At 32.2% G+C, this 14,782-nt stretch overlaps 1 protein-coding gene across 1 annotated transcript in view; it reads left to right on the top strand.

Moving 5' to 3' along the window:
• The window catches only part of LOC108688130 (protocadherin-15), a 133,643-nt gene that overhangs the window by 76,598 nt on the left and 42,263 nt on the right, over window positions 1–14,782 (top strand). Inside the window, exon 2 of the mRNA XM_018194259.1 lies at window positions 11,137–11,212. Coding sequence (XP_018049748.1) covers window positions 11,137–11,212 — 76 coding nt within the window. The remainder of the gene's footprint in view (window positions 1–11,136; window positions 11,213–14,782) is intronic.

Below are 14,782 nucleotides of genomic sequence, written 5' to 3'. Positions count from 1 at the left end.
ATTTATTTGAATAGTTTTAAATAAATATATAATATATACTAAATGTAAACATATATTTATTTGATACAAAAACCATTAATTTCATTTAATTGTTTTTTTTTAAATAAATATTTATTTACTGTAAATAAATGTTAATTTGATACTATTAAAAAAAAAAGATGTATTAAAATTTAGTAATTTTCTTTTCAATGTAAATTAATTGCTATATTAATAGAGTATTTCAGAATAATGTGATGGAAAGAGAAAGTCATTTATTACGCTTAAAGTTATTTTGCGTAAAAGTGAATCACTTCAACTTAATAAGCATATAAAAACTACAATTTCCTCAAGTATAATCAGCACATTATACATGTGTCTGTATCATAATCAGGACGAATCTATCACGGCCGATATTAATCATCTACATCTATCTTTAACGCTACTATTATAAAATTTTTTTGTCTGACGAAATGCAGATGAACTTTCCCCCCTAGAAATATTATTAATAACACCCTTCCGATCTTCCGGATGGATGATGAGTACCGACAGAACGCAAAATTGCTTTCTCCTCGTTTCATTGATAAATGATGTCGACAGACACTAATTGAGAGTGATCCGCATCTTTTGCTCTCTTCGCCGGTGGGAATCCCATAAATCACTGGCGCTGATTTAATTACGATCCACGAAGCCATGCTATAATTATAGAAAAGCTTTACAATAATCGTAGATCATTGATCGATATCTGCACCTGTTTCATCTCCGCTTGTAACGCTTCCCTATTATCCCCGTTGTTCATTGTATTAATTATCTATCACGCGTAAAACATTTTATAGGTCCTTAGTATAATGATTGATCTATCTTGTCCAATATTAAATTATAAAATCATTTGTCATGATTTGATTAGAAAATAATTTAATTAATTATTTTTAATTCTTCGAATTCCGTATCGGAACTGATCAGTTTTGACGGAGTTAATGATATTTCAGAGATTTAATTCAGATTTAAAATAAATTAATCGCTAAAATAAATTAATCTATCCGACCTCCTGTTTCAGCGTATACACATTTCTATTATGATCCCGTGGGATCGACATTGCGAGTGAAAGGAACGTCGGATTTTTTCGCATGGCTTAATTTTTCAAAGTGATCAAATTCGCAAGAAATAAGTGAAATGAAATACGCGGAGACAGCTCTGAGTATCGTAATATCTATTTAATAGAGTTAGACGTAACCAATTAATTATCGCTGCACAAATACACATGTATCTATAAATCCATGTATTGATAATATATCTTATTATTTCTTATTTGATATCAAGATTACTTTTCTCACATTATAATATATTCAAAATATGTATATTACATTGAAAGATAAGTTATACAAAAAATACCCAAAAAATTTTGAAATAATATTCAAGAACAAGAAAGGATAACAATATTATTCAAATTTCCAGCCTTTAGAATATAATAACATGGAAATACATGAATAAAGAAAAATGCTCACAATCAAACATATAATTAAATTACTGATATGTCCAAAACCATTTTCTATTAATTATTGTGTGCATATATGTGTATATATAATATGTGTGGGGTAGAGTTACATAGCATATAAAGTTGTCAGTAATTCAACTTTTATTATTATTAAATCAAAAGTTATTAGTAAAATAAATAATCTATAAACTAATCATTTGGCAGAAGGAGTGGGTAAAATAAAATAATGATAACAAGAAAACAAACTAAGTTAAAAAATTGAAATAGCATGGAAGATAACTACATTAGAATTTAAATTACACCTTTTGAAATAGACTGCGAAGAAAATGAATAATATAGGGACAAGGGAAAAAATCTTGAAAGGATATTATAGATGAAGAAAATGTAATAAAGAAATCACAATTCTAATCATAATAAATTGTTCTTTCTTTTCATCTCGAAGAGAAAATCATCATTACAGACACACAATTAAATTCAGATTTTGACGTATCGAATCCGGATTTTCAGTAAAAATGATTTCAGTATAAATTGATGACGACAATAAATATATTCAAAGTCACAAAACTAATTATAAAAAAATTAGTTATCGTATTATAACTCCAAAAGATTCGACAATCAATTCTGTGCTTGAATTCCTTAGATTCAATTACTAATTTCACACAAACAAAATCTCATTAATTCCTCGCAAATCATTGTTTTTCTTGTAGTCCTTCCTTCGCAGCACGTGCAAAAAGCAGTATATGGATTACGCGACTTGCAAAGTGGCGATTTAGTACGACCGACGCAAAAGATACGAGATAGATACCAATCATGAATACGGCCGGCTTCTCATACCACATTTAACGCGCGTTTAACGTCGACAAAACCTTCATAACCACAATACTCTGTGAACCACAGTAGTCTGTGTCACACCAAGTGTGCAAATCACGCGGCTGATAGACGCGACGTGAGGCAATCCACTTTCTGGGGCGCTATTGCCCACATCCCTCGCGCGTTAATCGTGGTTAATTCGATTTATCGGCTTGCTAGACGCTGGTCTTACGAAACAAGCTCGACAGACCGATAAACGTGGCGAGAATTGGACACGAATTGCAATGATCACGCTACACCGTATTTATACAAAGTGTAAAACCCGGAAATTTCGAAGAAATACACCGTTTATTGCATGTGCCATGAGGAAGCTGCAACAGAAGTGTTAAATGACACACGAAAAATTAACGAAAAATTTACGAAAAGAATAAGATATTAAAAATGTTGGAACGAAGGAGCTATTATAGAAGGGAGGGGCTTAATAAAAGAATGTGTGATGGATAAATTACAGTTTTTCGAAAACGGTTGAAATGCACACTCATTAATATTTATTATTTATTCTAATGTTATACCTGCATCTTTTCTGCAATGCATCCAACTACTATTGTAACTTTGCTATAATGTTGTGTTTAACAATGTTATACATGATATTATTAAGTTATATTATTAACTGTGGATTTATAATATTGTTATTATGTTAATACTATTATTTTGTATTTACTTGAAAAATTGCAACAAAAATAATTTGTGAGAAGTTATTGAAAACTTTCGTATGAAAAATAGCTGAGGTGATAGAGAATTTTACAAAAGGGAAATTAAAATATGCATATGTATTAAATAAAAATTAAGATTAGTCTTTCAAAAATGCATTGTATGTTCTCATTAATTTTTCATCTTTTTGTTTTCATTTTAACATTTCTCTTTTTCCACGAATATTTATCGATTTTTTGAAATATAAATGCGTATCTTTTTATTTTCAAGTCATCATATTCTAATAGGCTGGATATACGAATAAGTCTGTTTGATTACATTTACAGACTATTTACTAAAATTATTCAGGTATCAAAAAAGCCAACCTCCTGAACTCAATGTGAGCCCTTAAAGAAGCAAATAACAATTTTAAAAGTTATACGCGTACTTCACGTTGTATGTACTTCTGTAAATTGCGTGAGCGTTATAATATTTTTACGCTAAATTTTTTCTTTCAATATCTCTATAGCAAAATACATCCATGATATATGTATTCAAAATTTTTTCTATTATTTGTTTATTTTAATTTTCTTTTATTTATCAGTATGGGAATCTCTTTTTAATCAAATAAGAAATTAAAAAAATATTGACATTGAAATCCAAAAAGTTATAACAAATTTCAAAATTAATAGAGATATTGATATATTATATGCATTTTATTACTTGATATATGCTGCTCGATTGATCAATTATAATTTGCAGAAATATATATTTGCGTCGGATATATAATAGAGCGAGGTCGAGAACGATCGGTAGCGCGTGAGATTTCGCTTTCAAATTCGCTTAAGTACCCGCAGCTATCCCTCTCTTTTATTCTTCTTCCTTTTTCTTTTTTTTTACATGAGCCTGTTTTCGCGTACAGCACACGAGTGTTACCCCGAGGCTTGGACTCGAGAAGAGTGGGTATCGGGCGAGCGAGACTTTATAAATTGTAGGCGGTGGCTGCACGATCTTATCCGCATCTCGATCGCGGCTGCCGATTCCGCGGTTGGCGGCGAGACAGCTCTCAAAGCTTGCAGCCGCATTATAAAATAAAAACTAAAGGAAAATTCACTGCTGTCTCTTCAACCGCCGTCCGACTGTTCGTCTTCGCGAGCGGTCTTGCATCGAGGAATCGATAAAGGAATTGATAATCAAGGAAATGTCTCGGAAGAAACACGAAATATACTTATCTATAGTTAAAAGATGAGAAAATATCGGCGACTTAAAATCGGGTAAAAAATGATATTTCTAGCTCTCGATATTCATCCTATCAATCAGAAAAGGGAAAAACTTTTACACGGAGACATATTATATAATTATTTCTTTTCTCATTATATCCCCGAATAACGTAAGATGAATCACTGAGTATCTTAAGAGCGTCGTGGCATGTTTCTTAATTAATTGCATTATGGCACGCGTAAGTCGGCTATTATCTCACTGCGGACGTAGGAGGGCTTGGAAATGTAGGATAAGAAATAAAGGGGATCCTCTCGCGCGATGCGGCGGCGCGCCTTCAACGAGCATAGTTTATTAACTTGGCCACTTTTAATAGCGGCACAAAGCGATGCATCTCGGACGAGCACGCACGCTTAGAGGTACGACATTCGTGCGCAATAATCCACGTCGGACGATGCGAGGTGCTCCTCTCTATTTCTCCCCGCCGGAGGGAGGGAGAGACATCGTTTTAATTCAGAAATACTGCACCTCTCTCTCTCTCCCACAGAACCGGCTTATACATCGCATTCCCGACGATCGTTCTTTATAACTGGGGATTAACAATGAAAAATGTTTCGCTCGTATGCGTTTCATTTTCGTTTCTTTCGTTTCCACGTCGTTTTCGTTTCCGTGAATCACCACGAGAAACCGGTTAAAAATTATTTTTACGTCATGTACATCGTTGTAGGAAAAAACGACTACAAAGACGACCGTGACATGAGATTTTTATCAGTATTATATAAACAAGTGTCTAAGCTAATGTTTTCGTAAGAAGTGGATATCATGATCAAATAATTTCTAAGCATACACGATTCAAATGGAAATAGATATAAAAATTTTTTAAATACTCAAAGCTAAATATGGGCAATTGGATGTTCGATTGTGTTCAACCGCCAATTTCATTGAAAGAGTTTAATTATGTACTTTATAAAATTATGTACTTTATAAAACAAATGAATAAAACTGTTTTAGTGACATAAAGTTGATTACATCTGAAATAATTTAGAAAAACCAGAATAGAGAATTGTATGTATATTCTAATCAACAAAAATCTTAATTTTTTTGATAATTTCGTTTTTTGTTTGATTTCAATCCTTGCTCAGGTTGCTTGCTATATATTCGCAACAGAAGGAGAGTAACAGCTTGGAAGTTTGGATGACTCTTCGATCTGTCAAACAGGTGCATCCTCGCTATGGTAGAAGAAACTTATGTATGCATTTTGCACACCTGCTTAGAAACCTACGTTAGACACCAGGGTCAATATCTATAAAGTCGAAATATGGCAATGGAGTCATTTACGACGTTCTTTGTCTACAGTCACCACGCTAGTAGTATAATGATTGCCTCGTAAAACGAACGACGCATTATCTTGACATCGCATAATTTCGCCATTGAATAATTTAGCGCTGATTTGTACTCATTATATCGAGTCGCTTCGTGAATCTGTTAAAAAAATTATGTGGGATGGTTTTGATCAAATTCATTGATTTCCATGAAAATATTGTATTTGGGAAATTGCAAGAATTTTAGAAAGATAAGTAGAAGAGAAATAACTGCACTTTGTCACGATACATTAATTTCTGAATATGAAATTTCCGGGATTCCTGCTTGTTTATTTTGTAATTTAACCAATTATCTTTTTTCTAGGAGAATTAATAAAATTTGACTCTTGGTATACAGTAATGAAAAACAACAATAACCGTGTACAGAATGCAATTATCTTTTTCCTCTTTTTTGCATATCTAAAAATAGAAATTGCTAGGGCTTTACATTTATCAGTTTATAATACTAATATCTATTAAATATCTATTAAAGATTAAAGCATATAAAGTTTGTTGATAACATCTTTTTAAAATGATATTTAGATAATTCCGTTTTAATTATGATATTATATCGATTAACGCCAAAAATCTGAATTTTTGTTGTACTTATACATATGTAATGTCAAGACACTTCAAAACCTACCACCAGTGTTTCACAACGGTGTGTTCTACCGTGAGTGCTGATTTATTTCCGACTTAGATAGTGCAGAACTAAAACACGACTGAACTTTCGCGATTAATAAGGCAGATAGCGGAAAGTGAAGTAATTCAGTCGTTGTGGAAATACGTGACGGGCAAACGTCAGTGTGTAGTTCCTGAATAGTACTGACTTGGGTAATATATTTCCGGGAATATTATTATCTAAGATCAATGTTACGTATATTTATTTGACTGCCGCATTTTACGCTACTTAGCAGCAGATCTAAAGGTCACAAAGGTATGGAATTAATCATTTTGAAATTGCTATGATCTTTAAATGCATAATAATTAGCGATAGTGTACGATAAAAATTGAAGTTATGTTACTGTTGAATATAATTTAAAATGCATCATTTTATATATATATATATATATATTATAAAATATACAATGTACAAAAAAATTGAATATTTTCTTTAATCTATATATAAATTCATGATTTATATAAAGATTAAAAATTTTTTAATTATGCAAAAAGAAAGTAAATGTTTAATAAAAAAACATGATAATCTGATTAGATAAATTAGATAAATTGCGCAATATTACAACCATATTATTATATTTAAATGAAAACTTCGTGTTTTAACTGATTATCATCAAAGAAATCGGGATAAAATTTTATAGAACAGAATTCATAATTAAGGTGCTGTATAATCAAAATTAATGTCATGTCTAATAGAGGAACAACTCAATCTTGATACGATCGAATCTGATACAAGTATCTTAGATAGAAAAGTAAACAATATATGTATAGTTCAGATATGAGTAAGAGTCTAAGGCCTGATTACATAAACGTTTAACTTTAAACAAGACTTAAAATTCTCTCTCTCTCTCTCTCTCTCTCTCTCTCTCTCTCTCTCTCTGTTTTTCTTTTAGCTTTAAAAAGAATTTTAAGCCTTGCTTAAAATCAAAGTAACGTTAGTGCAATCGAGCCTAAGTTTCCACAAAAACTTTCCTCCGATCTTCGCGTGACTCGACTTACTTCGAAGAGATCATGCTTGCTTTTTTAGACCTTACTGTACGTGAGAATAAAGCCTATCGATATGTTCCACTTCTGGTTCCTCGGACGAAAGCAACCTGACCTTTATATCTTTTTCGGGAGTCTGCATACGAAACTGTGTATCTAATACGCTGCTATCATTTTACTGTATAAATAATACACTACATGAATAATTTCTGAATGATCTCTATTTGTAATTAGGACTGTCTCGGTAATTATGGTTGGTTTGTTCGATAAGTATGGATTTAGTCAACGTAGTGTATTTAACAAATTAATCATTTCACATTTACTCCCTATAATATAACGCGTAAATTGTTTTGACAGCTAATACCAATTAGACAAGGATTTAGTTAGTAATAAATTTGAAAATCACACAGTTCATAACTGATACGTTGTTGTGCTTGAACGGCTATGTATCATAGGAATAAATCATAGGAAAGCGAATCACGCGTCCGGTTATTTTGTCTCGTCCATCAATGCGTTACGATTTCCACCGCGACGTTAATTATGTAATTCGTGAGAATTATGCTAGGCCAGTGGAGTTTCCGTTTTAAGACAGTCCATTATTTTCTCACAGATCGCCGTGACGAAAACTCTGTTAAAAGACCGCGCGTCGTAAGAAGAAGCGAATCCCCCGTAAACGAAGATCGCAGTGCGAAATTATCGGAAGGAAATTTTCATCGTAAACCTCCGCTGTAAACCGCGAACTCGGATAGAACGCACTTGTGATCCCACTTATCCCCGGTATGGTGAATGGAGCTCGTTACATCAATTACGGCATCTTCTTTTACACACAAGAATATTGCACGCGCGCGCGTATTCTCAAAACGTTGCTTCGTTGTTGCGTCCCGTTCGTAACAAGTTTCGAAAGGAAACTTAGTAACCGCGAGAGCGAAAAAATTCGGTGAACGGTTTGCCACGACGTACATATATCTACGTATGGTGTCGGATAACGCTTTCCTTCGACCGCGGATTTCACGAGATAGTCTTTCTTGTTCTAGTCTATGTTCTAGAATTTATGTCGAACGATGTCGAACTTTGTTCACCTTCGATTTAGAGATTTACATCAACCTTTCTCTAAAATCTATTAAATCTTAATCGCGATTCTCTTCGGATAAGTACTTGAAGTATACAGCCATAAGTATAAAGCTGTAAGTATTAAGTCATAGGTATAAACCTTCAATTTATTGCATTTTCCTGGAAAAATCAGTAATAAAAGTCGAAGGAGAACTAATAAAATATTAAAATTGTTATAAAAGAAAATGTTACTTTTCACTTCACTAAAACTGCTTTTAATTTATTTTTTGTTAAATATAAAACGTTTACATTAATTTGTAGGCGTACTTTATACTTATGGCCGAGTAGGCCATAGTTTACTAGTTTTTTTCTACAAGAATTGTGACTCTAGGGCCAACTGAGATAACAGACTACAAGAGTCTAGCGTGAGATTAAAATATGCGAATGCATGACTGTTGCACGGGAGATTTTTGCACACGCGAGATAGTTGCACGAACGACACTCCGGGCGTTAGTCTAATTTGAGTGCGAGGTGACTACACGATCTAGCGAGACTCGCGAGCACGCGAGATTCTTCTACGGAAGAATCCTACGAGAACTTATCTTTCATATTTCGATTTTTGATTTTTGTTCGTTACATTCGTTCAAGATCATAAATACGTTATTTGGTGCAAACGTGAGAGCAATATCTTTTTTATGTTATTTTGTTGCGAAACGTGTAATGATTGCCTCAGCACAAAAGAATTAAAAAAGCTTGTAGATTGCAATATTTCGTATAAATAAATATAAAAACACAAGGAATTATTCATTATAATTGAATAAAAGAGAAGATAAAAGTTAATTCTAAAGTCCGAGGTATTGCAGCCGCGATTATTTTTACAATACGATCATCATACGAAATCTTTTAATGTATCTTTTTACGATAAATTAAATGATTTTTAAATTAAATGAATTTTTTTGCAAGTTATTGTAAATTTATAAAAGGAAGAGGCATTATACTTTATGCATTCTTAATTTTTCTTTTAATTAAAAGATATAAATAAAAAATGAGCCCGAGCTTGCTAACCTGCTTAATTCTATATCACACACATATGTGAATTCTATTTTTATTTTTATTCCTACTCTCTAAATTCTTTGAAATGGAATTTCACTCTAGAATGAAAATTGAACTAGTCTTAAAAAAGACTCAAATTTCAATTTTTAAGAGTGAAATTTCACTCTTTAGAGCTTTTACTCTAAAAGTGAGCTTTTACTCTAAAAGTTTTTAGAGTACTATTATATTTTTAAATTAGCATTGCTTTCTCTTTTCCTCAAACTGTCTCATTATCGCTTACAAAACAAAAACATGTGTGTATGATATTAAAACAGTTGCTAGCTTTCGACTAATATTCCACTGGAAATCAATGAATCTCTGCTGTAATTCCCACTTTATCAAAAGTATTACCGTTTTGCAATTCCCAAAAAAAAAAAAAAAAAAAAATCTCTAAACAAAAAAAGATCATAAGAGATTTGACTTGCCTGTTGAAGATTTCTTTTTCACACTGGAAAAAAATCGATGCGTGTAATAAATGCGTCATAAAAAGATTCATTACGTATTAAAATTTGGAATAGATTACCTGGAGAACTGAATATTTGTTCAAAAAGTCGGAGTTTCTAACCGAAAATCACAAAGATAGTAATGGTGACTAGAATACATATATGTGTAAATGTAAACAAATGTGCGAACGTCCACATCAGAGCTCAGATCCGTGGATTCGCTAAGCCCAAACGACTATGTAGATCAGTCATTCCTGCGGTAGCACGCATGTTTAGATGAGAAACAGCGGCAGAGTTTCATCTCGAGTGCGGGATGAGAAGAGCGCAACTCCGCCATGCGAGATTATGCAAAATCGATAACATTGTTTTCCTTCGTTCGGCATTTTATTCACGCTGGCACATGGCCTTATTACAAGAACGGCGCATTAGCATAAGACCTCACAGAACCACCCGCGCGCTATCGATCCTGCTGATAACTGACTCTCGCGAAATTCTTCCGGAATCTCCGCATGTGAACGAGGAACACTCCCGATAAGCTTCTGTTCATATCCTGTGTGTGTCATCCCACTAAATTTCCAACTGTATCCTTTTCGCATCGATAAACGCACAGAAAGCATGCCCCAGAATATCGGAGATTAGCATATTGCATACCGCTCGTCCAAACATTTCAGTAAGCGTATTGTCGCTTATTGAAAATGTAAAATGCATGTAAGACATATTAATTTCAAAAGTCCATCTCAATTATTACGTACGAGTATGTATTTAGGAAATTGTTAAGTGAATCTGAATCGAGGGTTTGCTTTATTATGCTATTTCTCTTATTCCCAAGATTTAAAAAAGTAATTATTAACAATAGAAAAGAGTATATCTATAATTAAGAAAAGTTTAATTTTAATTAGCAGTTCATTTTATTTCAATTTCTTTTTAAATGTACGTTTAAAATTAGCAGATTATACGGCGCGTATTTAAAGAAGTCATTTGTCATCATCTCTGCACTAAAACGAATTGTATAATTCGTGACGAAGTAACGTATGCCGTGAATAAGTTAATGACGAAAAGTGTGCTTTTCACGATGCGCTACTAATTAAGGATTATTATCAAAGATGGCAACAAAAGCATGGCTTATAAATATAATGAACTCTCTAACGAATACATCTCATCAGATTACGTGCGAGTTTTTTCGCGATTTAGTAATTTACAATCTGCTCAATTATATGTGCACTTTAATTAAAATAGTAATAATACTATGGTTATATATTATTTTAATTAATTTTTATTATATATATATATATATGTGTGTGTGTATAATTATTATTTTTATATTTTCTTTTTGCAGGCAAGAACAATGACCCGCTGGTTTTGGTGTTTGCTGTGCGTGATTTTATATCTCAGGAACGTTCATTCTAAAGTCGGTAAGTAATCACTGCAATTGCTTATTTTATTTATTGTTGCCAAAAACATCCTTTTAATCTTTTGCATTTCAAATTATTTTTAATAAATAAATAAAGCTCATATATTTCGTTCTGAATTTTAATATTAAAACCGCCAAAGACCGCTGTTTCATCTGTCCGTTTTTGTTATACGACAAATTTTTTAAATCTGTTGATTGATTATAGACTAGAGAGATCGAGAATCTCTTTGCCCTCATTTATCGTATAACAAACGCATAATAGCACTCGAAGGTGATAATTTGGTAATTTTCTATCTTTGTTTTTATTTTATGAGCAGTTATTTCAGCATTTATTTATATCGTCAGAATTATTTGTTATATTGTGTTTTTTTAATTAAATGTCCATATATTTTCAATATTCTGTATGGACACACACACACACACACACACACACACACAGATTTTGTGTATAGAGTAATAATAATACAAAATAGAAAAAGTTAAAATGATTATTAAAATGGCATTTTTAACGATTCTAGTGAATAAGTTGATCTAACTTCCTCAAAGGAAGAATTCTTATATATAGAAATATATAGAAATTTATTTATGTTAGATCAATGCTTATGTTAGATCCTTCAAAATAATTAAGTTTACCAAAAATATAGTTTGTCGATTACAATCAGATTAAATGTTTGAAAAGTGCAATAAACTATTTCCAAGCACTATGTCAAAAACAATGAAAAATCACAAAGGATTAATAACATAATTGAAAATTGTTTTTAAAAATTCTGCAAAGACGTTTCTCGAAATGTTCCCTCGGACTAATGCAAACGGAATAAAATAAAGTAACGACGCGTAAAAGTCAATCACAGTCGGACTGTGGCTTCCCACACGCGTAAATCTATCTCAGCTGATTGCCAATTACTTATGTCATGGTTGATGATGTAAGTTCTGTTTTATCGTTGACGCCAGGTATAAACGCGCGCGCGGATCAACGGCACGTGCGGAGGTGTGAGCTCTACCTCTATGACTTTTATTATCGTATCGCGAAGCGATCTGTATCGCCTGAGTCGATACGAATTGCAAGCCTGCATTATTTATGCTTCTCAAATGCGTCTGATTTATCGCCGTTACGTAATTAAGCTTTAATCATCCGTACATCTCGCGAGTAGTCGATGCAACTCTCATTTTATGCGAGCAGACTTCTTTTTTATTTTATGATCGTAAAAGAAGAATATTAAATGCAAGTTTTACGGAGGTCCATGAGAAATTGATAAACTTGGTAAGCTATGGCGAACACGATGAACGATTACATATGCAGATAGAGGTATGTGAGACAGAAGATATAGGTATGTGAGAGAGAATGATGTGTAAACGGCTTAACGGGATAAACGTACATTTCGACGTGATAATTCGAATTGTCTGTAGACGAGAGATATAGGTGCGGCATTTATAAAGCGACGGTTTAAATAAAAAAAAAAAAAAAAAAAAAAAAAACATGATTCATCGCAAACCGAAGGTGGTGTTTTGCATTTGGCAAAAAAGATAATCTGCTAATTAATGAACATCTACTTCCTGCATTGTCCTGTATGAATGATTCCTGTTCGAATAATAGACCCATTTTCTTCAATTACGCTTCTTATATCACCCGTGTAAAACGTAATGGTTACATATCCGGCCTTTAAATATAATTTTTTTCGTTCTTATTTTACCGTTCAATCAATGCGAATCAGCTGTTAAGTTCTATTTTACACGTTACGGATTGTTTTCTTTTACGTAACACGATGTACACATACAATCTCGTGAAAATCCAGATGATACGAAACTTTTTCCAATACATGTGCACGCAATAGAGTACAATTTTCTTCGTAATGGATTTGACGTTGAAAAAGAAGAAAAAATTCCCGACGAAGCACCGCTTGTAACTTTTAGTATCGATTCCCACGACACCGAACTCGATCATATATATATATATATATATATATATACACATATATACCCGGGTTATTTTATAGCCAGCTTCGTTAATGGCACACCACTGACAGATTCCATGATACTTCGATTTCAACACGTATTATATGTTCATAATTTAAGCAATTATCAAAGATTAAAGATTTTTCAATTGAATAAATAAAGCATTAAATTCATCTCAAGGACCTATAAAAATCTATATGTATAACGCTACTGACAAATTATAGGAGATCATGAACTAAGTGAAGATGGTATATCGATCAATGGATCATTTAGAATCTTCATAGAATAGATGTAGGATGCGTTGTTCGCGCGCGAATGGAAAATGTAGGTCGCAATCGACATGATGTCTTTCATTCTCCTACTACAGTATGCACTTTCTAATGTCGTGATCACTTTCTATGCGGGAAGAAATGATCGAGGTTCGCCGGTAGTGGCCTGCTGTCACGTAAGATTTACGCAGAGAGACTTTACGAGGGCTCGGCAGGGAATGTTGCGCGTGACTGGTCGGACGATGACGAATGTTCATGTGTAAATTGCACGATTTCGTAATGTGACGAACGATATGCGAGAACGTACGATATTAGGCGAAGAAATCGTGTGAACTATATTATCTATCCAAACTCTAAGTTTTAGTTGATTAATTATGGTAATTATGTTAATTAGAAATGTTACAAATGCTTTTTCGCATGTAAATAATAAAATAAAGATATGAATGATAAGTATTGATAAAAGATAAAATCAATTTGCCAATTAAATATAAATGGATAAGCTATAAAAAGATCAGAGTAAAATTTATTCTTTATTAAAATAAATGCCGATTATTATTTCTAATAATTATTAGAACATGTTTATTATAATATAAATTGTATAGAATGTGTTGTAAAATTAAAAATGCAAAGTGTGTATATTTCTTAAATAATAAGAGATGTTTTCAGGATTAATTTGTCAAAATTTATTATAGTCTATCCATATTAACGGATCTATGAAATGTAATATTTTTGTACACTAATTTATTGTTCTAATTTGATGATGCATTGACGTGCATCAAAATATACTTGCTGTATGTGTAATATAATTGCCATAGATCCGTTGTCTGAATTCAAAAAATTATTTTCTCACTCACCGATTGATGCGCATTGGCGGAATTATCTATAACGTTGACTACGATGATTCTGTAATGCATAAATATAACATATATATTAAAGCAGTGTTTTAAATATTCATCATTTCACTAATTATTATATTTAGAATTCTTTATCTAATCCTTTTTGAATTTATTTAAATATTATTTGAAAATAATTATAAAATTTAAGTAAAGATTTTAATTTATAAGAATCTTATAAGAATAAATTTTATAAATTTATTTATACGTCTTTTTCTTTATTTGTTTCCTGTATCTGTATTTTTAAATCATCAAGATAAAATTTTGCGAATAAATACAAAAAATAATTTTTATTCAAATAAGAAATAATAAAACTTACCATAAGATTGCTCCGCCAAGGCTCGATGGTTCTTCTAAGCCTCCTCCTCCTCTTAGAATATCCGTTTCTCAGAGTTGCCAGCTTCTTAGAATTCGCCAAGACATTATTTTCTGAATCAATTAAATAAATAATTTAAT

The sequence above is a fragment of the Atta colombica genome, unplaced genomic scaffold, assembly GCF_001594045.1.
Source record: "Atta colombica isolate Treedump-2 unplaced genomic scaffold, Acol1.0 scaffold225, whole genome shotgun sequence".
Classification (NCBI taxonomy): domain Eukaryota; kingdom Metazoa; phylum Arthropoda; class Insecta; order Hymenoptera; family Formicidae; genus Atta; species Atta colombica.
The sequence above is the reverse complement of the archived record's forward strand: the minus strand, read 5'-3'. Positions and strand labels throughout refer to the sequence as shown.